General features: G+C 37.9%; 1 protein-coding gene and 1 long non-coding RNA gene across 2 annotated transcripts in view; one reads left to right on the top strand and one right to left on the bottom strand.

Moving 5' to 3' along the window:
• Window positions 1-2087: 2087 nt before the first annotated feature.
• Window positions 2088-25563, top strand: Tmem214 (Transmembrane protein 214). The gene is given in 15 exon segments (XM_045767586.2): window positions 2088-2252; window positions 3404-3546; window positions 4792-4983; window positions 6145-6273; window positions 8142-8295; window positions 9001-9230; window positions 12189-12290; window positions 15211-15322; window positions 16064-16212; window positions 16949-17072; window positions 17425-17521; window positions 18077-18233; window positions 18491-18577; window positions 18579-18643; window positions 20159-25563. Coding segments are annotated over 15 exon segments (2016 nt in total). The 5' UTR covers window positions 2088-2116; the 3' UTR covers window positions 20298-25563.
• Window positions 18521-25563, bottom strand: part of LOC123773720 (uncharacterized) — a 46483-nt gene continuing 39440 nt past the window's right edge. Inside the window, exon 3 of the long non-coding RNA XR_006774857.2 lies at window positions 18521-19603. This is a non-coding gene — a long non-coding RNA (uncharacterized lncRNA). The remainder of the gene's footprint in view (window positions 19604-25563) is intronic.

Here is a 25563-nt window from a genome sequence, read left to right as displayed (position 1 = left end):
CCGGTTCGTGCATGGTCGTTCCCTAGGGTTTGTTTGTGTAGTAGTTCTCCAGGTTTGCTTGCTAGGGCTCTATGGTTATATGTTTGCTAGAAATCATTTTTTTCATACATAGGTAAATTTTTTGTTTGCTATGGCTCCATAGTTGGTTTCTTAGGCAAGTGGAAGGTTTTAGGTAGGGCTAAGGAGATTTTTGGTTGGTTGAGCTAGGAATGGAGTTTGGTTGGGGTTTGGGGCTGGTTAGCTAGGTGGGGGGTTGAATGAGATATATGCTGCTAGGCTTGCGGTTATACAACTGGTCGGGATCCGGTTACACAACTGGTCGGGCTTCGGTTACACAACTGGTCGGGCTCCGGTTAAATAACTGGTCGGGCTCCGGTTAAATAACTGGTCGGGCTCCGGTTACTTAACTGGTCGGGCTCCGGGGGTGTCACTTGGGCCTCGGGTTGTGCATGGTCGGGCTTCGATTCATGCATGGTTGTGCTCCAGGGGTTGTGTGCTAGTGCCTCACATTTCTTTGCTAGATCATCGTTGTTTCTTTGCAATGGCTGAGTACATGTTTATTTTCTAGGGGTTCATTGTTTTTTTTTTTGCAGGAGTTCCAGGTTTCTTTTTTGTATGGGGCTCAATTGTTTTTTGCTTTGGCTCCAAAGTTAGTTGTTAAGGTATGAGGGGGGTTGTTAGGTAGGGCTAAGGAAGGGTTTGTTTGGTAGGGCTAGGAAGAGCGTTAGGTTGGGCTCTGGGGCTGTTTGTTTGGCTTGGTGTGTATTGGATGAGATGTTTGCTTGCTTGGCTTGCGGTTACACAACTGGTCGGGCTCTGGTTACATAACTGGTTGGGCACCTGGGGGTGTCAATTGGGCTTTGGGTTGCGTATAGTCGGGCTTCGGTTCGCGCATGGTTGTGCTTCAGATGTTTGGTTGATGCTGTTTGTTTTGAATTGTTTGTTTGGTTCATTCATGCTAGGCTTGCGGTTACACAACTGGTCAGGATCCGGTTACACAACTGGTTCGGGCTCCGGTTACATAACTCCGGTGGTGTGACTTGTTGGTCTTTGTGTTGTGCATGTATTTCATTCATAATGATGTGCTGCCCGAAATCTTAGCGAAGTGTCCAAAATTTGCTTACTGTAGGTAATGCATGTACATGACTGTAAAGCTGCCACCCAGTTGGGTGGGTGTGCAGCAAGACTAGTAACTGTGCGACTCACTATAGATGTAAAGTGCCTTGTATAGTGACTGTTGTGAGCCTCTTGTTAATCACTTGACACAAAGATTATTGATGTGTGTATTTGTGTGGGTGATTAGATATGTATGTGTATGTATATATGTATACGTATATATATATATATTTACATGTATGTATGGGAGTGTGTACATGTGTATACAACATTAATAATTTTGAAACTAGCGTCAAACATTATTGGCTTAGCTAAACGAACTAGAGGGTTCAGTTCCTGAACCGATTATGTGCCTCTGTAATCCCTTACACCACCGCCCACGGGATGGGTATGGGGTGCATAATAAAGAAATTGAATTACAATGATTTTAGTGTAGATATTGTGGTATAATTTTGCAGTATGAAAGATGTTAAGACAAACTTATTTAATTCATTCAATTGTATAAGGGTGAATCGCCTCGCATATTTGAAAAATACTTTTGTATTTCAATATAATACACTCATGTGCCATTTTATTATTCATAATTTTAGCTTATTCTCAATATTTATTCGCAATTCTATTATCTTTGCAGACAGAAGCGAACACACGCCAGCGCATTGTGTATTAAATTGGCGTTTTTTGATCTAAGATATTGTTAATCTACCTGGAAGGACTCCACAACCATTATGCTTCATACAGTAAATATTGGTAACTTAAAATATTGGTAATATTGGTATATATATATAGATAGATAGAGAGAGAGAGAGAGAGAGAGAATGTGTGTGCTGAAATAATGTTAATAATACATCCTGTAGTGTACTCTATATATCATAATATATAACTTTGAAACCCATTCACCTAAAACAAAAAATTGGGCTACTTTTATAACCAATTCGCTACTTTTGGAGCGCCAGGTGGCTACTTCAGTGACTTGTGAGGCGGCCGTGCTCAGTGGTCCAACATGGCAGCGACGGGCGAGTGGGAGCTGGTTGTCAAGGCCTCCAAGAAAGGTAAAGCTGCCTCAGTTGCTAATGGAAAACTAAATAAAGAAGAAAAGAAACAGTTTATCCAGTCAGCTCCACGAGTTACTCTAACAGGTATGTCGTATTGCGGGTACTTGGGCTATGTTAATGTCTGTAATATGTTTTGCTTCGTGTTTTGTTCCATATTTTGTTAGGGGAATGTTATTTGTTATGGTGAAGGGTTATGTGTGTCTTTACCAGTGTGTTTTAAGGTTCTAGTTGACTGATATTGTTGTAGATTTGATTTATAATTGGTAAGGTTGGTTTACAGGACGGTCCAGCCTATTGTATTAACTAAGACATGTAAACAATGTTTTATGATGAGGTATATAGAGGTAGTTTATATATATATATTAAACTGTAGTTTACAGACTGTTATAAAGGTTTTAGGAACATCTTTCTTGGCTAAGTCTAGCCCACACTACATACACCTTGCAAGCACAACTAGGTCAGTACACCTGTCAGTTTGCATAATTAAATATGAATTCTTTAACCTTAAAATTCTTAAAAGTAGGATCCCTTGATTGTTTCAAGCGTAGGTTAGACATGAATGAGATTGGGTGGATATAAATAGGAGCTGCCAAGTAGGCCTTCTGCCATTACCTTCATTCTTATGTACCTAACTTAAACTGTTAATAGATGAAGCAGTTTGGTAAATATCTGCCATTAGCTTCCCAGTTCATCTTGAGTAGCATCCGTACCTTCATAGTATGCAGGCGATGAGTCACAATAAAGTGGCTAAAGTATGTTGACCAGACCACACACTAGAAGGTGAAGGGACGACGATGTTTCGGTCCGTCCTGGACCATTCTCAAGTCAACAGTCGACTTGACAATGGTCCAGGACGGACCGAAACGTCGTCGTCCCTTTTCCTTCTAGTGTGTGGTCTGGTCAACCTACATGGTACATTGCCTCGTATGGGGCAAATAGGAGCTGCCTCGTATGGGCCAATAGGATTTTTACAGTTCTTTATTCTTATGTTCTTATGTCTGGTTCGGTCACTCTTAGTTAGTGTTGGTTTCCCAATTTCCATTTGCACTCCTCCTTCCACATCCTCCTGTCAGGTAAAGAACATATGGTGAGCATTTAGTATATATTTTTACTCTATGCCTGAACTGCTGCACATGTCTAGTGGTTTTATCAAATATAAAAAATGTTACCTACTAGGTAATCACTAATCTGATATGCTGTATTTAATATAAATACTAAAAAAAGTCTTCCTGCAGGAGGAATTGAGGTTGTGACTGGCAAGGAGAATCGCAAACCCAAGTCGCCTAAAGCTGCAAGTGCACCAAAGAAGAAGAAACCGGAGAAGAAAAATAATGTTGGTCCACATCAGCCGGGCACCTTGGAGGAGGCTGTCTGCAGGGTAAGACAAGACAAGTTGAGTTGACACACTTGAAAGACACACAGACAGAGAGTTGAATGAAAGTTTATCTAATATACATTATTTATTTATTTATATATATACAAGAAGGTACATTGGGATTGTGAGGATACATAGCATAGTAATTACATTCTTGTAAAGCCACTAGTATGCGCAGCGTTTCGGGCAGGTCCTTAATCTAAGAAAATTTTAAGTAGGTAAATACTTGCAAAATTTATAAAATGATAAGTTACATAGCAAGAAAACAAAAATAAAAGATGAGAGAAAATTGTAGGTATATTAAAGCACATAGGTAGCTCAGATTGATTGCAATGACAGCTTGAATGGTAGTTTAACAAAAATTAGTAGGCACAATACAGCATATGGCTAGCACATAAGACAGCAATGAACACAATGATAAAGTTGTTTGGGTTAAGTACATAAAGATGACGGTATATATATGAACAGTCACAGTAGCCACAGTATATATGAACTTGTGACAAGTAGTCCTTGTATGCTGCATGTAAATAATAAATTAAATACAAATAAATATAAATTAGTGTATACTGGCAGCAGGTTTTCATTTAGACATGTTTCATTAAGTATGACTGCATATTCTGCATTGATTATTTTCTTGATTGGGGCATCTATCCATCTGACTAGTGCTCTTGCATCTTGGTTTAATTGGAAGAGAATTTCTCCGAATGTCATCTTTGTTTGCGGTACACTAAAAGAATAATTAACTGTAGAATGTATTACACTCTACACTAGAATGTATGTGGAATAGAACAACTCCCAGAACCTCATCAAGGTACAATCCAGGGTCCGGCCTGGATTAAAATGCCTCCAGAAAGATGTATTTCGTTACATTTAACATTGAATTTTTAAAACATTACTTCTTAATGCAGCACCTACATGAATTTTTATTATGGAGTTCTCTGACCATTCACCAGCCAAATATATTCTGTACTATATATATAAAGTTGATATATAAACTCGATAATGATTGGATTTAGTTTTACCCATCGTTTGAAGACGCTGTGATGCAATAATGTATTTTAATGTGTGTAAAAAAAATTCCTGCACAACTTCAGTTAAGGCAGCCTTATTTTAAAATGTAACAAATTTATTACAGTATCAGCCTAATGGCACTTTATATTGTAAAAAGTGAGGGCTTACTGTATCTACTTGTAAGATAAGACTCTGTATAAAACTCACTCGTACTTCCTTAATTTTTTTCTCGAATAGCTGAATGTACGAGAGATGCAGAATCTGCTTGATGTGGTTATGTCGCGTTTTCAAGATTCTCCTCTTATATGGTTGAAAGACTTGGCTTCTTACTTAAATGTACGCGTCAATCCAATCCACTCCCCAGATCCTGCTTTTAGAGGTCATCCTACATCATTCCCAGCATCTCTGCTAAGTTCAGAGGTCAAGAAGGTAAGATTTTTATTTTGTGAACTTGTGTAATTCCCCATTTGAGTAGAACAAGTTCAGGTTAACCTATAAATTATAATGTACTTCATTATAAGTTGTATTTTAATTTTAATACTGGCATAATATCAGTGTATCACCAGCTTTGGGTAGGGAGACATACAGCTTCCCACATCAGTTCCCTAGGTAGAATGTTAAATGATCCACACAGGAAGAAGTAATAGCTTTGACATAAGCTACAGTATTATAGAAGGGAACTAACTATTTTGTCTGAGATTCACTTTTCATGGACTACCTCTGCTTGTAATGTCTCCAGTTGCATTATGGCTGACAGCTCAGATTATTCTCAGGGTAAGGCATATTAGAGCAACAATGCATGACTCGAAGTGTGTCAGCTTATTGCAAGGTGTTTGTTTCCATTAGAGGTATACCACCTGCAACAGATGTCCAAATCAACTCTGCCAGATTATTGGTAATGTCCAGATTATTGGTAATGTCCAGACATTACCAAATCAACTCTGCCAGATTATTGGTAATGTCTACTCAACCTCCCTACCGACGGGAGCCGGTCGGCCGAGCGGACAGCACGATGGACTTGTGATCCTGTGGTCCCGGGTTCGATCCCGGGCGCCGGCGAGAAACAATGGGCAGAGTTTCTTTCACCCTATGCCCCTGTTACCTAGCAGTAAAATAGGTACCTGGGTGTTAGTCAGTTGTCACGGGCTGCTTCCTGGGGGTGGAGGCCTGGTCGAGGACCGGGCCGCGGGGACACTAAAGCCCCGAAATCATCTCAAGATAGGTTGTGAAATGTTGTTGAAGGCAAATATAAAACTTCTGGGTTCTCCTATGTAATAATAATTCTCTCATTTTGTCTCGTACTTTATTCACTATGGTATTACATGTCAAATAAACTTCACATTTCCCTGAAATGGATAGAAAATGTTTAATATTTGTATTTAGATATGTGTGCTGATTGATGTTAAATTTGACTGGCATTCACAGTCCTAAGTGTTTGATCTTTATAATAACTAAGAATTCCTATAAGAATGTAAAGTATGCACAGTACATAAAGTATTTTTTAGTAAACTTTGATGCTTTGAATACAGGAACATTCATAACGTAACAAGATAAAGGACATTAATCTAAATACTGTGTTTTGGTTTGCAGCTGCTGATTAGCACACACTCTGGCTGTAGTGATACTGTGCTAGCAGCGTTTCACAAGCATTGTGTATCATCTATGGTGCAGGAGCAAGTCAGAGGTCTTGGTGTGGCAGGGTATAAGCTTTTTATTCAGGTAAGCTTCTCAAGCAGTGTGTAAGTCAGTCATTATGAGAAGAAGGCACTTAGCCAGAATTCGGATATTTCCATGTACATTTTTCCATTGTTAAAATGTGGTGTATGTTGGTATGGTCATTATAAAAAAGAATGAAATTATGTCTATGTATGTCTTTATCAGATATAGAGGGATGTGCAGAAGTCCTAAGAAGCATTTGTGATAAGACAAGAGGCTGGACAAAGCTTTCATGTAAAAGTTATACTGTATGTTCATTATTTGTTATTAAAATAAAGCTTTTCCTGTGAAGCTGTAATACTGTCTTGTTTTGCAGCTATTGAATCAAAGTAAATGTGTTCAGCTTTTGTACAAGATGGTGCAGGATAGCATGTGATCGTGAGCAGATCCTCCTATCTGTGCATCGGTACATTGAAGTTTTGTCCAACTTTTTCTATACTATATATTTAGCTTTCTTGTAATTTCAAACTTGCTGTTTGGAATTACAAGAAAGTCCTTAAAAATTAGACCTTAATTTGTACAAAAGCAATTTGATAAGTATGATAAAAAATGTGTGACATAAGTCAAACAAAGAATTAAGGGTTAATTCAAACATTAATAATTTTGTTAATTAGCTTTGTCAGAAGAAACCGTAAAGCTTTTTGAGAATTATATTAATTAAATATTAAGTTAACCTAATTCACATTGATTTTAGTTATTTCATTGACTGTAACAGACCACAATATTTCTTTACAGAGTTGTGGAAACTGTAAAGTCTGTAGGTTATTTTTGTTGTAAAGACAACAATAATTACCTTGTTTGGTCCCAGATAGGATTTTATGACAGGTTATATTGAAATGTCAGTAGGGTACAGTGCAGTTCCTGAAGATGGTATGTTTGTCATGCTTGTGAATTATAAAGGGAATTAAAGTATTAAAGGCAAAAGTATTAAATTATTAAATTATTACAGGCGATTAAAGTACTAAAGTACTTTAATTGACTAGATCAGATGTCACTTATTAGTGATTAACCCTTAGACAGCAGCTATGCAGAAATCACTCATACATGTCTATGGTCAAAAAAGACAAATTATTTTCATTATAGAACTATAAATCTGTATGCAAAATGTAAGAAAACTAAAAAATAAGTGAATATTTATTGTTTCACTGGATGGACGTGCTCTGGTAGGGTGTCTGGCGTCGGTCAACATCCGGTGTCCAGTTCTGCTGATGCTTCTTGTTTATCCTCGGGTGTTTCGCTGATTGTTTACCACTTGTTTCTCTTCATTTACCATGTCTCTTGTATGTTCAATAACTTGATAAATCACGCAACTCATATAACGCAATTGTTTCAATAACAGGTTTTAATTGATGATTGATTTTCCTGGTATACTCCATTACAACCATAGAGTAGTGAAAAAGGATATGAACATAATATACAATGGTGTTAGGCTCTGGGTGATTACATATGGCATAATTGGCACCATATTGGCAAAAGTATAGATTAAAAGAAAGGCGCAAGCTACCAATGTGGTGTGCGCACACGATGGCAGGCTCCTCCTAGTACATGTAACCATGAAATAGTAGCAGGATTTTTTTAATCTGTCAAGGTTAATTCCATTGCAACCACAGAGCTATTATATCCATATACGTATCAGACATGTGAAAACCCAGACAGAAATTGTTTAAATCGTTACATGATAACCTCATTACCCCGTGAATCAAAGCATGATAACTGCTATCTAAGGGTTAAATGACAAAAATATATTTTTATAGTTTTATTAAGCTACAGAACAGAAATCTAAACCTATTGTAGAAGTATAATACAGTACTATATTAGTAACATTGTTATGATTTAAGAATGAACTTTAAATATGCATTGTATTTCTTCAGATCTTGTCAATAAACCACCCACATGTTGGTATGATGAATTTGCCTTATTATTGTGAGCTACGGAACACCATTCAAAATCAGACGCCTGCGTGTCTCTCTCTTCTATGGGCTGTCGGACAGTCAGGCCTGGATGACTTTAGTGTTGGTTTGAAAGGTGGGTGTATGTTTGACTTCGGCCAAAAATCGGCCAATTTTCGCCGCTGGCGGCGAAAAATCGGTCGATTTTCGCCCCCAACATAAATATGAATAAGATAAAATTCTATAAAGTATTTCTAATTGATTTAGGGTCTCAAGATACTTTTTAAATAAATTTGTGCTTGTAATTAGATTTTCCTGGTCAGGATATCGAATGGTTTTGTTGCTTATTTGGTATCCTTAATATGCATACTTTATGGTTTGGTTATGTGTTTCTAGCCATCTCTGTTGCATTGTAATTTAAGATCATACTGATTCCATGGATTGAATTTGGTTCAGTTAATTCCTATACAGTACATACATATTCAGTCATTCCAAGTATAATATTGTTTGGCATTTCATACACCAAGCAGTACTCTTATTAACTACCAGTTAGCTCACCCGGTCACTTCGATTTATTTTTCCAAGATGGTGTCTGTTTACTGGAGGCCTAAGGAAGCAGATGTGAGCCATGTGTACCCACAGAAGTTTTAATTTTTACGTGGTACTGTACTTAAAAACATCCCTGGCCATGTCACACGTCTTGTGGATAATTAGCAAGAACATCCCAGGTTGTGTTGCACAGTAGAAGGGTTAGATCTCTGAAGACACTGCAGTTGAAATTTCAACATATTAAATGAAAATCTGGGTACATTACTTAGTCATGTTCTATTTTTTTTTACAGTATGGATGGAACTAATGGTACCATTAATTGGCTTGAAGAACTATTCGGCATATGTGGTAGAATATGGAAGCACTGTATTTGGAGGCGGAGGAGGTGGAGGAGCTGAGGACTGCGGGGACGTTTTAGGCGTGCGCGAGTTTTTCACCATTTTGGACTTCACTTGGTGTTCTTCTGGATCATTACCCAAGCCTGTTCAGAGGCAACTTTTTGCTCTATACCCAAAAGTTAAGGTAGGTTTTTTATTTTGCTTAAATTTTTATATTATTATTATTATTGGTTATTTAACATGAATGATGGCATACAAAAACAAATTAGAGGAAGGATCTTAGCCATTATTATTTATTAATACTATATATATTTTTAACATGACACATAAATATGCATGGTACAATGCAAATTATGCAGTTACTGTAGTTTGACGAGTTGGGAGAGAGTATGGTAAGGTTTGGGTGTTATACATTCACAGTGAGTAATATCAGGATGCTTGTCTGATCACATCTTTATGCTATGTAAACGTATAAAAGATTACAAGGAGAGAATTGGTAGATGAGGGAAATAAAGTAGAGTTGATAAGTGACATTGGAGTAAGAAAGAGTTTGAGTAAACAACCTTAGTGACATGTGGTGTGTGTGTATACAAGAAATGTTTAGTAACAAATGTCAAGCAAGTGTGAGGAGTTGCACAGACTTGTTGAATTATAAGAACTAGTTAATGGGATGATGAAGTGGCAAGAGCATCTTGGACAGTATAACTGATATTAAGATGGGCACAGCAGACTCTGAAAGAGAAATTGATAATATGCCCTTGCATTTTGCCGTGGGACTGACTCCTGGAACTCTGTACAGGTATTTATAAATATATGCAAAGTACCGGTAGCACAAGTGCTCAGTGTGGTATGGAGCAAAAGTGTGGATATGGGTGAAATACCAGAATCACTAGCATCACACACAATTCATAGTGTTTGCAAGGGTGATTAGGTGTCGGATCTCTAATTTTATGGAGAACAAGGCACTTTACAACCCAGGTCAACTTGGATTTAAAGTGGGAAGGTCCTACCTTTTGCACTTACTGTACCAAGATAACAAAAGCACAGAAGCATTAAAAGAAAGAAATGTAGATGTTTACACTTTGCAAAGGCATGCATTTTAACCATTGTAAAATGGAATCAAATAACATTATACAACAAAAAAAACAATGTAAAGGATCTAAGAGTAATCATGTTGGAAGACCATTAAAGAAAACAGTAAAGTAGTGGTCACGACCTGCAAGGAAAATTACCTGTGCAATAACGAGAACCATCCAAACAAGGGATGCCATACCAATGATACTTTTCAAAACACTAGTGCTCTCCAGGGTGGAATATTGTTGCACACTAACAACCCCATTCAGAGCTGGAGAAAATACTGACCTAGAGAGCATGCAAAGATCATTTACTGCTAGAATCTACTCTTAAGTCATCTAAATTATTGGGACTGATTTAAAGTTCTAAATCTGTGGTCTTTAGAGCACAGGCAAGAGATGTACTTAATCTACACTTTAGAAAATATTAGAGGGACTAATTCCAAATCTAAACATGGAGATTACATCGCATGAAGCCAGTAGGCCTGGCAGGATGTGCAAAATAGCCCAATTGAAAAGCAGAGGTGCAGTAGGTACACTGAGAGAGAACTGTCAACATCAAGGGCTTAAGACTTTTCAACACTCCCATCACACATAAAGGAGCATAACTTGCCAGCCTTCAACAGAACAACAATACACACAAGGTACAATACCGAGGTACAATAAGTGAGACAGGTAGCAGCAAAGATCCGCCACCAGACACAACAGGTGATGCATCCTGAGCTGGACTAACCAAAAGCATCAATCACCAATGAATCTATCCAAAAGCTGACCAACTGAGACCAAGGACATTAAATACTGGGCCACCACAATTCTGTTAGAACACCAAACTCCTCCAAGACCAAATATCAGTCCAAGACATGTTGCAGACGACTGTGGCCAATGCAGCATACCTACAAATGTCACGAGGCCAAAGGTAGACTGCATGCTGGCTAGATTTGATGACACTGCAGATGACCTGGGAAATACAAGCCATGGAAGGTTGGGGCACAGGGTGTTGCTTCCTGTCATGTCTCCCTCACCAACACGTCAAAACTCATACATATGCAACTTTTCCGGTGTCATTTATTGGTTCTAAAGATTGTTTGATAGGCTTATTTTGTGCTGGAGTGGATATAAGCATTGTTTTTTCTGACAATGTACCACCAGTTTCAGTTGTGTGGATACAGTCAAGGACAATCTCACCACCATTGGGTAATGGGTCCTTGCCACTTGCTTACCTGCAATTTTCTAAGTTATTTACAACTGAAATTAGAAAACCCTGTGTTTGTGTTTTTCTTTCTTTATTCAGTAACATAGTGTGGATGGTTTGTGTATAAAACAAAGGGAGGTGGATAGAAAAACAAGCAATAGAAGCAAGGTTGGTGGAAGTCATTTTGAATAGTGAGACAATTTCTTAATTTCAGTCATACATAAAACTTTATAATGTCATATATAGATGGTTGCATTAATACAAAATTTACTCATTCAAACTTAATTTATTTATAATGTTTGGATAGGTTGATTTGGTTGCAAGTTATATTTATATATTTTCTTCCAATTAGTCAGCCAATTACAGGGAATTAGATCGGTACAACTTCATTCCAATAGGGTCTGAGACTCTAGGCCCATGGGGAGAGTGTGCAAGAAGGTTTCTTAAGGAGAGTACCAGCCATTGCTGAGATGATCCAGTTATATACGTAGTAAGAGAAGGCAGTTGGTGCATTTGTCCAGATTAATGAATTGAATTTCGTTTATATTGTACTCGGTCTAATTTTACTGTGTTAGTTAAAGTGCGAACCATTAAATTGGCTTTGGCTAAGTGAGGTTGCCGTGTGTTTTTAAAATTAAAATGTGTTTGCAATCTGTTGTTGTACCTGTAGTTTAGGTTTTTGAGATTGTGTTATTAGCTGAATTAGCCGAGTGAATAAAACGGGCAATAACATATTCCACTTCAAAACTCTTCATTTCTGTTCATGTTATGAAAGTGGGTTGTCCCATGAAATATTGGTATCCATTGAGCCTTCATCTCATTACACACAAAATATGCATTCATTAATTTAAACAAAATTAATCTTACTTTTTTTCAGACAGCAGCTTTTAGTTCTAGTCCTGAGGTAACCCTGCGCAACTTTTTCCCATCCTTCCTTCGTCGCTTGGATCCAAATGTTTCCCATCCACTAAAAGTAGAAGTGAGTCTTTTTCTTTGTTTGACTTGATTTAAGAAATAAAATGTTTACTTTTTATGAAATGTATATCATGTAATAAGCCTTTGAGTATACCATATTAATAATTAGACTAATTTTTTTTAAACAAGTTATTTATGTACAGTACCATACAAAATATTGACTGGATTTACAGTAGGTATAGCATAAACCAGGTTATCTTGAGATGATTTCTGGGCTTTAGTGTCCCCGCGGCCCGGTCCTCGACCAGGCCTCCACCCCTAGGTAGCAGCCCATGACAGCTGACTAACACCCAGGTACCTATTTTACTGCTAGGTAACAGGGGCATAGGGTGAAAGAAACTCTGCCCATTGTTTCTCGCCGGCGCCTGGGATCGAACCCAGGACCACAGGATCGCAAGTCCAGCGTGCTGTTCACTCGGCCGACCGGCTCCCCGTGAAGTGAATGAATTCATTGTACTCAAATTGATTTGCTAGTTTTTAGTCAATAACCATTTATCTAAGTGTTACATATGAACAAATCCACAAGGGCCGTGACGAGGGTTCGAACCTACGTCCGAGAGCATCCCAGACGCTGCCTTAATCGACTGAGCCGAGTGTAATGAAGTAAGAGCAAAGAGATAGAATGGCCTATTGACAGGGCTCGAGTGCATGGGGGAATTGTGTAAAGTCCTGATTTGTCTCGGAGAGGCTGCAGGATCCAAGTAAGTTCAGTAGAACTTCTGGTTGCAATTCTTTTAACCATGTCGTAGCTCAGTCGATTAAGGCAGCGTCTGGGATGCTCTCGGACGTAGGTTCGAACCCTCGTCACGGCCCTTGTGGATTTGTTCATTTGATGCATCACGCTATTGTGATTTCTGTGTGTGGTGTTACATATCCTGTTTATAGCATTAGTTAATTTTACAGATGTTCATATTCCTCTATTACTAGTCACCCTATCTACCAGAAATATCTTCAGTATTGAAGTTATGATGGCTATAATATTTGAATCAGTTGTAGGGAAGTACAGTACTGTGTAAATAACTGACACGCTAATATATTACACCTTGAAACTATATAATTAAATAAATTTGAATGAAATTGGCTAGTTATTTAGAAATCTTAGATTATGAAGATAGTGGTTTACTGATTATAATATACTGTAGCTAAATTCCTATGGAAGTTTAGGTATTTGAAGAATGCAAGAGATTTGAGAATTTAGCGAACAGGTTTTGTAGTGAGAAGTCAGGTGGATCAGACATTTACATTGTGGCAATGGAGGAAGTATGTAAGGAAGATTTCATTATAAAGTTTATGTAGCATCTACCTATAAAGTATATGATAATGGGAATAGAAATATTCTCTGGAAAGTATTATGCATTTACTCGCCTAGTTGTGCTTGCGGGGGTTGAGCTTTGGATGGAATTGAGCTTGTGAATGTGTTGAGGATTGATGTCAATGTAGAAATACCCAACAATAATTATTAAATGTTATTATAGATTGAGTTATGAGAGAGGTTAAAGGTAAGAAGACTGCTATTATAAATTGGTGAGAGATTTTTTTATGATAGGACTATGTGGAGTTTCCACATTATATTTATGAAGATGATTCATTTGTTTTAGCAGATAATGATTGGGATATACTGTATGTAGAATAGTTTGGAGTTCTGTTGATATTTATTTTTGCAATCTTCTTCACATGTTGCCAAATGTAATGGTGATAGAAAATCAAACGATGTATACGATATGAGTGAATGGAAGTCCTAGATGTCATTGTTCTGTTCACATACAGGGGCTGCATAATTGACTAAAGAAGAATTAGTGCAGAAGTTGAAATTAGAGTAAATGAAGGAAGGAAAATGATGCAGTGAAGCTGCTAGTTAAGAAGATAGGAAGAGAGGCAGCTAGAGCCGCATTAGTTGTAGTCCTAGTCTTGTGTATGGATGTGAGGCACTGGCGAGGAAGGAAAATGCATATATGACACTATGACATTAAAATAAGGAATAAAAACATAATGGAACATGAGGAATATAGAAGCCATTAAATCGTATGACTGAGTAGTGTATATATACTGTATAGATGATTAGGTCATAGTGAATGAAAGAATGATTAGTGCCCAAGAATGAATTTGAAGGTGGGGAGAATTTGAAGACAAGCCGGTGCAATATGATAATGGACAGACTCGGTGAGTGAATGCCTGAAGAAGTGTAGATTGAGTGTGAACTGTTTACAAAATATGATAGGGATGAAGGCTAGATGGGGATCAGTTTCTTAATGAATGTTTTGAAATGTGTTAAGTGACAAGTGATGGGAAGCACTTAACCTTTAATTGTATGAAGTGAAGGTGTCCCGCTGGGGATTTATTTCTGGAGTATAGCAGTGCTAGCCTTGTGTGACGTTGCAATATGTAGGGGTGAAAAACTTTTAACGAGTGAATGGTGTCATTTTGGGTATCTTAATTACATTTCTATCTGTTCTTAGTGCATCTTGGCTGAGGTGCCTATCATTACCATGACTGTGCAAATTGGAGTAGTAATGATTATTATTATATGCTGTACAATTTTAAATACCTGTTGTAAGCTGTCAAGACTTCATTCCATTATGTATTGAGAGCTAGTTGAAAGACAAGTACAGTATTAATGTACTAATAGGCAAATAGGAAATGTATATGTTTATCTCTCAGAATGTTTGGTAATATGTTTATTGTTTGTGATGTGTGCATATGTATGTATTAACACGATGTACTGAATGGGGTGAGAATAGCTTGAGCTGCCTCATCACTTTGTGTGTATTTTACATCAATAAACTTATTTCAATTTCAATAGGCAAATATATTATCTGTATCCAATATATATGTACTGTATGTATGTATATATACATCCATGTGATATACATACACAGTATTGTACAATTTGTTTCAGATAGTAAAGTTTAGTGTCTCCTCAACAGTTAGTGACATGTATGGTTCAGTGCCTCACTCAGGATCTCCAGTGCTGGAATATATGGTCACAGCTGTATCTTAAGCACTTACCCCAGTCAGCCATCTTACTACACCATTTAGGTTGGTTGAGCTTAACATGTGTTTATACTTTATGCCAAATAACCCAACTATATAGTACTTAAGAGGCTCGAAGCATTTGTAATTTTTCATCCAAGTACAGTGGTTCTACATCGTCTTGTTGGTATTTATTCTTGTATGGATTCATTTTCTAATATGAATGTATGTCGTATGGTGGAGATATGAACTTTGTAGTCATAGGTTATTACAGCTTGAAATAATACTCATACATTGGCACATGAAATATGAATAGGATGCTCTTTATTGATTGCAATATGATGTACAGCATGTAAATAATTTGTGAGAAGCAAATATTTTAACTAAAGGAATAATATGTAGGATAAATTTTAAGCCATGTTAGAAATAATGTAGCCCCCCTCTGATGGCAGGAATAATGGAGCTCTCCCTCCCTATTCTAATAAATTTAAGACGGCGAAAAGAACATTTTCTTGAGGATGTTTCGTCAGTTAAGTTATGAGGTGTTGACTTGCGACTATAATTGGCTGATCAATAGGCACAAGAAATTCTAGCCTCAGATAGGGTGTTAGCATATGCCAACTTAAAATGTAGATTACCTAATGATTATGGACATAATGACAAGGTATTGTGAAGTTAAGGATGTTTTACAATTAGTGTATACTATGGTTATCTGATATTTGTTATATGACTGTTATTATTTTTAAATTAAAAGTAAAGTTGAATGACAAATGTATTTCCAAAAATTTGTATTGTTTATTTTGGCAGGTAGAGAATGGAAGGTTCTCAGTCAGTCTCTGCGAGTGCAGAGAAAAGAAGTGAAGGATGCAATTGAAGGATTTGCAGTATCCAATGAACAGATGTCTCACAAAGCCCGATCTGTAGCAGGAGTTACAGAAGCAACAGATGCAACAAATGTAAGTTGTGTATCAGTTAATGCTGCTAAATTAAACCTTTGATACTTAGCTGTATATAAGTATATATGTATACATACTTAGCTGTTGAAGTATGTTTTCAAATAGTATGGTGATCTAAAATCTGTTTGATTAGCTAAGACATTCAGTAATACTTAAGTTTAACCAAACTTATTAGTTTAATTGGAATTCAGACTCCAATTGCCCTTTGTCAGTTGCTGTGTGTCCAGCTTCCTCTTTGGGCTTTTCAGGGTTCAGTTTCTTGGTGCTTTCCTCTGATGTTGCTCGATGGCTTTATGGATGCGTTGGCTTTGGGTTGGGGCTTAATGACCAGCACTCACAAGGCTGCCCAGTGTTGTTGACCTTCTCTGTTTACTTCAATGTATCAACACTGATTACTAGATCTAATTATCATGACTTATCCTTTCCTATATTCCTTGACGAGTCTTTCACATGCTACACTTAAAAATTCTCATTTAATTTGCTCTCCATGTGTTATTTTCCCCTCAAGTAACTGTCTTATCAAATATCTTTAATTAAAGTTGCCATACAAGTTTTTTATTCCATTCACGTCGTCTTATTGTTTGCTGCTGGGTTGTCTGTAGCTGCTATGACCAGGGAATGCGAGGCTCATGGCGGGCTGTGGAGTCAACATATTTCTATGCCATGTAGATTATTTAGCACTGCCAAGATTTGAAATAATCCTATTTGAATATGATCTCTTCACTGACTTTTACAGGTATTGCTGAAACAAATGAAGACTGTAAAAGCCAACTCGCCTCTTCCTCATGTGATGAAACTTATGGGAATACTCTTACTAACAGCTATTTTTTGGGACATTAGAAGTGCAGGATCATTTTATGGTAAGACGTATTCATATTTTGCCAGTTTCTGAAGCCTTGTATCTATTCTTCTTGCATTCCATCCAAAGAATGACAGCATAGGGAAAGCATTATGTAATATTCATAATTAAATTTGTTCTTTTTGTGCTTATTCATACTGTAGTTGAAATTGTCTTGTTTAGAAATGTGATTTCCAAGTGCATTGTACAGGATAGTTTATGTAAGATTATCAAATAAAATGTGCAGAAATCCATTTTAATTTCTTATGCTAGTTCAGTAGTGCTAGCCATTGCTTATAGTAATGTATATATACAAATAATTTGTAGTTCATTACAATTTTAGTTATTGATTAAATATTACTTTTATTCTCTAGAGTCGAAGTTGGGACAGACACTGGAGAGGCTGGGGCTGGTCCCTTGGCTTGAAGCCTTTGGTAGAGCCGTTAAAACACTGTTAATTCTGTTTTACAAGTAAGGTAGCTTTGTTTATTGATTGCTTATATTGGTATATGGTAGCATGAAATATTTTGACAAACTACTGGACAATATACTCTAAATTTATTGGAAATCGTCAAACAGTATTTAATTGTATTAGATTAATGAGGAGGATAATTTTCAGTAGGTAATTTATTATATAATATTTGTGATGACTAGAATAAAAGTTAAGAAAAAATGAGGGGCAGTGCTAAAAAAATATGAGGGATATCTTGCAGTTAGTTACCTTGCATTGGTTCCTAGGATCATCGTCCCTGATGCCTGGTCTCTGACCAGATCACCTGGTTGGTGGTCTGATCAACCAGATTGTTGGATGTGGCTGCTCGGTCTGATGTAATTAATACATCATGTTTGATTGGATATCCTTTGGAGGTGTTTATCAAGTTTTATTTTGAACACCATGAAAAGTCAGCCAGTTATGCCCCTTGTATGTAGGAGTTTGCATAGAAGAAAGGGTATTGTTTTTTTCCTCTCAAGGAAGTCCTGATAATGTCTTAACTATATACAGTGCTGTATTTTGAATTTCGACAGATGGTGTGCAGTCAATATTCCAGTGTACTACAGTCGAGGCTGTGAGCTTGGTGGACCCTATCTTCTTCTGGTGCTGGAAAAAGTAGAGGCAGTTGCTATTTATTTCATGGCAGCAATTGAGTCAGCTGCTCAGTATATTCCAGTTATGAAAGAAAAGGTAATGTATTAAATAGAGGTAAATGAATGAGATCACAACAGAATGCCAAGATTATGGAATTTTTTTTACATGAACTCGTAAAGCTACTCCTGACTAGGCATATCTACCCAAATAATGATGTTATTACTTTTTTTTTTAATCAAAGTTTTGAGTACTGTATTATTCAGCACAGTGAACACAATTTTATTTTTTTCAGTTCAGAAATTATTCCATTCTGTAAAAGAAACATACTCATGACACACATTCCATGTGCTTAGATTGAGACTTCACTGCCTGGACTGACTCAATCAGCAAGTCACTATGGCGCTCTTGCAGTGGAAACTTTAGAAGTTGGCGTCTTTGCCAGTCAGAGATGTATCGTCTCCATATCTAGCTGAAGTTCACAAGTTTCTCAGCACAAAAGTCTTTGTGTAAGTACCTTTGAAAATTATGTAAGATAGTGTGAAAGGAGAAATGAGAATGAATTGGGTTGCTGCTGTAGCTGTAGAGACTCGCCTTCAGAGTCGGCCGTAGGTTCCCTGGAAACACAAACCGAAACTATCTCTATTTTCTGTTTGTTACAACTTTTATTAAAATTGTTACATCTTGGCTTAACGTGTTTATGACTTATTAGAACGTTGTTACAACTTGCTATATTGGTTGTCATAACTGGTTAGGTGTTAAAACTTGTTCAAACGTTGTACCAACGTCGTAGTTTTGGTGTGTGTTTGGCGGGTTGTCATCGTTCTTGATGACTCAACTTTGACAGCAGTCAGAGCTAGGGTTCCTGATGTTAATGCTTTTCAGTATAGTGTCATGGTCCTGGGAGGCGATGTAGATGCTGGTGCGGCTGACAAAAATGGTTCTAACAGCCAGGTAGTGCTGGGTAGGCGTGATGATTAGGCCTGCATTTCGTAGAGCGTTCTGGAGCAAACAGTTGTTCCAGAGCTTCCTCGCTCGAGTAGAGGAGTTCTGCACCGACGCTGTCGGGTGGATATCCACTGGTGATGTTGACTATTTTCAACAGTATCTGGGGAACACAAACAGGCCAACACTTAAATGAAATATAAGCCAAGGAGGAGCATGAAGAGCTTTTGTGAAAACTACTCCAGGTGCATGATTGAATTGAAATACAATAGCTGCCTGGCTGGAGCCCTGGGTTGCCATTTGCTGGTGGAAGAGTAACTGGTTAGCTAATAATAGCATTTAGTTAATAGGGCTGCCAATGTTTTTGTATATAATTGCTTGTTTTGGAGGCTTTTCCTTTTGGTTTGGATTGATCTTGTATCCCAGACTGCCTTTGTCTCTGAGTGAACCAGTTTCTGCTTCTGGTCTGCAGTGAGTCTTGGAGCTAACCAGGCAGCTAGCTTAGGGGGAGCCACCAAGAGGACCTGCCAAAAAAAGAGGCATTTCATTACATTCAACATTAGATTTTCTTTGAATGATTAAGTTCATCTGGTAAAATATTATTTTTATAGCTATTAATTAAATACTTTAAACTTGATTTACAAGTGATACTGTTTAATAACATACATACTCTTTTGTGAGAGCTAAATGCCCCTATACTGACTCATTTTAATTTGATAATGTATGTTCACACACAGAGATCACACTAACGTGATGCATCAAATGAACAAATCCACAAGGATGATGTAAGGGCGAAGAGGGAGAACGGCCTATTGACATAGCTCGGGTGCAAAGGGGGGGTGTAAAAAACTTGTTTGTGCCTCGGAGAGGCTACAGGATCCAGTAAGTTCAGTAGAACTTCGGTTTCAACCCTTTTTAACCCTGTCGTAGCTCAGTCGATTAAGGCAGTGTCTGGGATGCTCCCGGACGCAGGTTCGAATCCTCGTCACGGCCCTTGTGGATTTGTTCAGTGTATGTTCATCTCTTCATTTCCTCCACTGCTCCATAGTCTTGTACAAATATCCGTTTGTTTGTTCCAGAGGATCTTTAGCGCCAGAGAAGTTGCAGGAATACATGATGGGAGCAGTGGATTATTTGACTCAATTTCTTTTAACTATGCATTCAAATCTTGTGAATGTGTTACAAGATACAAATGGTACGTCAAATAAAACTAGCTAATTATATTTCAATTGTGTTTTTAAGGCTAAGATTCTTTAAAACTGGTTTTTATTACTTTTCCAGATTACTTATTTACCATTATTTAAGTGTATAGAAAAAATATCAAGTACAGTAATTAAATTTTGTGATGGATTTTTAGGTTTTCGTAAATTTTGTACGTTTGTCATTTCTAGTAATATAAATTAAAGTATTAATGCTGCATTCCAGTAAATATTTTTAGAGATATATACAGTGTGATGCATAAATTTTGTGCCAAGAAGGTTGAAATCTGAATATAGGTGTGATATAACAGTTGATTTTTCAGTGAGTTCTTGACATGGTCTATCAGAGTCTCAGGTGTAGATGTTCTCGTGTTTTCTCGGTTTTGTAGTTTTAATTTAAGCAAATTAAGGTTATCCTGAAATAATTACTTTTTTTTTGAAGATGGTTAAAACAATTTATTGATTTACCAAATCTTAATGACGAAGTTTGACTTAATATGTTTGAGTAATTATTAAATTGTTCTTTTTATTTTGTTTTTACATATGTAACTGACAAGACTTGTGCCTTACTGCTTATAAAAGTTTTATCTCCATGCTTACATTTGAGATACTATACTGTACGACATATGCAATATTTATTGTCTGCTCTCGTAATGTGAATCATATTTAGTAATATTAGGCATTAGTCACTTATGATTTATACTAAAAATATTTTTTCAAGAAAAGAGAACATTTATTAGCTGTTGAATGCATCGAATATTTGTAGGTGAATGCTATTGTAAATACAGTACACTTGTTCTTTTTCCGTAGATTATTTTTTTATTTATACATACCTTTTATGGCTTGTACTATGGAATGGGATTTCTAGCAAGGTTTGTGCAAGGCCGTCACTATGTTGAATGTCTTTTGAAATAATTCGTCCAAGATATCAAGAGTAACATAACTTTGTATGCAATTACTGTTATGTAACACTACTTGCTCAATGAAATAATTTATTGTTATTGATTGTATCAATTATGTTTCATTACTGTAATATTTTTTGCACAATTACATTTATTATTGTGAGTTACTACAATGTTAATGTTTAGTGATTTTTTTTGGGGGGGATAAAGTAGTAGTTTTGGAACTTTAAATATTTAAAGTAAATCTTTTAACATGATGTTGACTGTGGATCACACTTGGCTTACTTTCTTGAACTGTGTAAATCGGAAAGTTATGACACTAGTTATGTATGTTGTGAAAGAATTATTTAAATGTGCATTAAGGTGTGAATGCATCAAAAGGCAATGTTTTTCCCTTTCGAAAACAAAAAACTTGTTTTTTTTATTAACAAACAAATGAAAGAGAAACTTTTCCCTATTCCCTTTTGTATCATTACAAAAAAAAAGTTAGAATTGCTCGTGATGCAAAAGATTTGATAAGTGTAGTGTAGTGTATTTTATGTACAAAAATGCAAAATGGTTAGTATCTAACAGTGCAGTAGGCTTCCACCAGACTCTGTAGCCAAAATGGTGAGTCCAGTTACTCAATAGTTTAAATACAGTAATCAAAAAAATTTTGTATTCAACTTTATTTACGTTCTTGGAAACCAACTTAGCATTATTTTCAAATAAATGATTTATAAAAAACGTTTTATTTGAATTATGTACAAACATGCCTCTTAAAATTATTGTTCAAATTAACCACACAAAACTGTAAATTGTCCTTTGCTCTATGTTGCAGGCTACTACTTCCACACAATATTTACTTTTTCACATTTTCACAGCCATTCCCAGATTGCAAGGCCCTTGTGGTAGATGCTTTTCAGCTGAATTTGTTGAGTTTGAGGTGCATTTACCCCTCTTTTTTTTTTTTTTCCTGGTTCAGCTGTTCTTGGTTCTTTCCTGACAGAAGTCATTCTCAGGTAGGGTGATCCTTCTGACTCCTTGGAGGCTGGCCCAGTTCTGGTTTCTGGCTCTTCTAGCTCTGGTATCTGAATTTGGGCATTTTTCCGCATCTCTGCCTCTTTCAGAGAATAGGTCCAGTGACATACTTTGGTGGTTTGACCTTGTGTGTGTGTCTTCGCGTCACGATTTCCTGATGCAGGTACTATATATATATATATCGCCATTTCTATGGCCCGCAGGTGGCAGCGTTATTAATTCCCGCCTGCGTCGTTTTCCAGGCAGCAGCATGAATTAGTAACTTGGTGCATCTTTTGAGGGGCAGGAAAGAGGGGTGTGTGTGTGTCTACCGCCTTTCTTCAATTTTGGTTTGTGTGGTATTCTCTCTTCTTTCGTGGTTGTCTTGATCAGCATCTTGCCTCTTATCATACAGTGCTGGCGGAGCCACCGTTGTTGGGTTTTAACATCATTTTTTTACGGCCCTATTCAATAAGGAAAATTATCATGTAACAAGGATGAATTTGAATTAGACCTAGGTATCCCCATCTCTGTTGTGACGACTGTATTGTTCCAAACACACTGGGCCAATAGGAGAGAAAGTACCTGACTCCCACAGTCCTGAAGCACATGTATAAAAATTGTATGATTTGTTTAGATCCGAAACCCATGCATATGAGCAGCACAAACCGTCCACTAGACTGCGACAGTGGTTGCCAGGATCAGGTTAGGTTACCGTTACCTGTAGCAGGTGACTGATCTCCCAATCCTGAGCACTCCAGGTACAAACTGTGGCAGGAACTGGGTCGTTATCTTATGCACTACATTATTGAATGACCAGTCACTAGGCAACCCGATCTCAGACCAAATCCATTCCATCCAGCAGTCGACCCCAAAGATGCATTCATCAATTTTAACATGCTGTCCGTTCAAAACAGGAATTTCTCAAATATATATTATTACATATTGGCATATTGTGCATATTTAGGGTACGGTTAGGTGTTTAAGTTCTGTTGGCGATTATTTGTAGAACATGGGTGAATCATTTACAGCATTTTGGTTCGAACAAAATTTGTCAGGTGAAGTACTTGTTCCGGAAGTGTTCAAAATCATCAGTCGAGTCGTGTGTAAACTGTTTTTCATTCATAAACGGGGTTTGGTGGGTGCATGGAATCACTTTTGGCCTTTGTTTATGAGGACGGGCTGCATTAGACCCTTCAGACCTTCTTGAGGTTACAGTATTTTGAGATGATTTCAGGGCTTAGCATCCCCACAGCCCGTTCCTCGACCAGGCCTCCTTTTTATTACACATCCACCAAGAAGCAGCCCGTAGCAGTTGTCTAACGCCCATGTACATATTTACTGCTAGGTGAACAGAAGCATCAGGATGAAAATGTGTCCATTTGTTTCCGCCTACACCTGGAATCGAACCCGGAACCTCAAGACTACGAATCCCGAGCGCTGTCCACTCAACTGTCAGGCCTGCCAGCATGAGGTACCTGGAGCTTTGCAATTACTTTATAAACACGTGTTCTTGAGGATATCCCCATAATGCATCCTAAGTTTGTCTGTGTAGACGTCTGATCACATAACCCTGTATGTCGAACCATCCGTCGTGATGGACTTTTTAGCATCACGTAGCAAGCTCTTGAAACACTGGTGATTGATTGAAGAAGATTATGCCACCACACGAGGTGGCATGAGCGCGAATAGCCTGTAGCTTGAAAACACACTGTGTTCCCCTTCATGTAGTCTAGGGCAGCTGCATATATGCACATGCATATGCCTAAATGTGATAATACAAAAAGTGGCATTGATGGTACGACTCATGATACTAGCATTGTAAGGGGCTGATGGCATCAATATGATTTTGATAGTGATGCAAGTTATATTGATGGCGCGTAGACAATGTTACTGGCATTGGCGGGGCTCTTAAATGTATTATTGGTGAATGCATTGTTAACAAAAATGAAGAACCGGGAATTCAGTCCGGTGACCTTCACAAACCCGTCCTCACTACCTGCCACCAACTATCACGTGACCCGGACAAAAACTCACTCTGTGCGCACCTGCGCAGTAGGTCAGGTGTCGAAGCCCTCCTGAAAAACAAGTCACTATCTTTTCTTAGTCTTCGGCCTCTATGTAGTTAAACTGCAATTTTAAATATGCATAATTCTGTTATTATGTCATAATTATGTAGAAGCTCTGTATTTAGCTCACGACTTAGATTTATAATTAAAATATGGGTCTTTGCACATAGCGCTCATACACTTATTTACAATACTGAAAGTTACCACATAAGCAAATGTCTCCGTTCTATGCCTGAGTGTTAATATCCAAGGCGTTGATTGGCAAGCTAATATAGTTCTTAGAATTCATTATGTTCAAAGCCTCGTCTACAAATGCCTATATGTAATTCTATTCGGTATTTTTAGGATTGATAAGTTTCATTATTATCAATGCTAATAATATAACTGAGGAATGCTAACAATAGCCCAGGGCTACTAACAATATAGTTCACCTCATGGTTTGACCACATAGGGCGCCGGTGGCTGTGTGGATAGCACACTGGACACGTAATCCTGTGGGCCGGGTTCGATTCCCGGTGCCGGCGAGAAACAAAATGGGCAGTGTCTTTCACCATGATGCCCCTTTTACCTAGCAGTAAATAGGTACCTGGCTCAGTCGATTAAGGCAGCGTCTGGGATGCTCTCGGACGCAGGTTCGAATCCTCGTCACGGCCCTTGTGGATTTGTTCAGGTACCTGGGAGTTAGACGGTTACGGGCAGCTTCCTGGCTGTATGTGTGGAAAAAAATAGTAGTAACAGTTGAGAGGTGGGCCGAAAAAGCAGAGCTCAACCCCCGCAGGCACAAATAGGTGAATACAGTCGAAGACAGAAAGCTTGTGCCTATCGAGGTCCCCTTGGGCCACACTCACACACACACACACACACACACACACACACACACTTCTACAGGAGACAAATCACGACAGTTGCCAAGCTCCCGGGTACCAATACACTGCTAAGTGCACAGAAGCATCAGGTCAAAGGATACGTGCCCATCAGTCTCTGTCCACCTTGGGCTGGACGGTAGAGCGACGGTCTCGCTTTTTGCAGGTCGGCGTTTAATCCCCGACCATCGGCACTATTCCTTCCCCTCCCCCCCGTCTCATCTCTAATCCTTATCCTGATCCCTTCCAAATACTATATAGTCGCAATGGCTTGGCGCTTTCCCTCGATATTTCCCTCCCTTCCCTCGCCCGGGAATCGAATTCAAGACCCTCGAATATCGGCCGAGGACCTACACCAGAGAGCTACAGGGCTGCTAGGAACATAGCTTAGCACTGCTAAGAATATAACCTTGCACTGTTAATATAGCCTAGCACTGCTAATATTAATAGAT

The sequence above is a fragment of the Procambarus clarkii genome, chromosome 72 (assembly GCF_040958095.1).
Source record: "Procambarus clarkii isolate CNS0578487 chromosome 72, FALCON_Pclarkii_2.0, whole genome shotgun sequence".
NCBI lineage: Eukaryota > Metazoa > Arthropoda > Malacostraca > Decapoda > Cambaridae > Procambarus > Procambarus clarkii.
The sequence above is the reverse complement of the archived record's forward strand: the minus strand, read 5'-3'. Positions and strand labels throughout refer to the sequence as shown.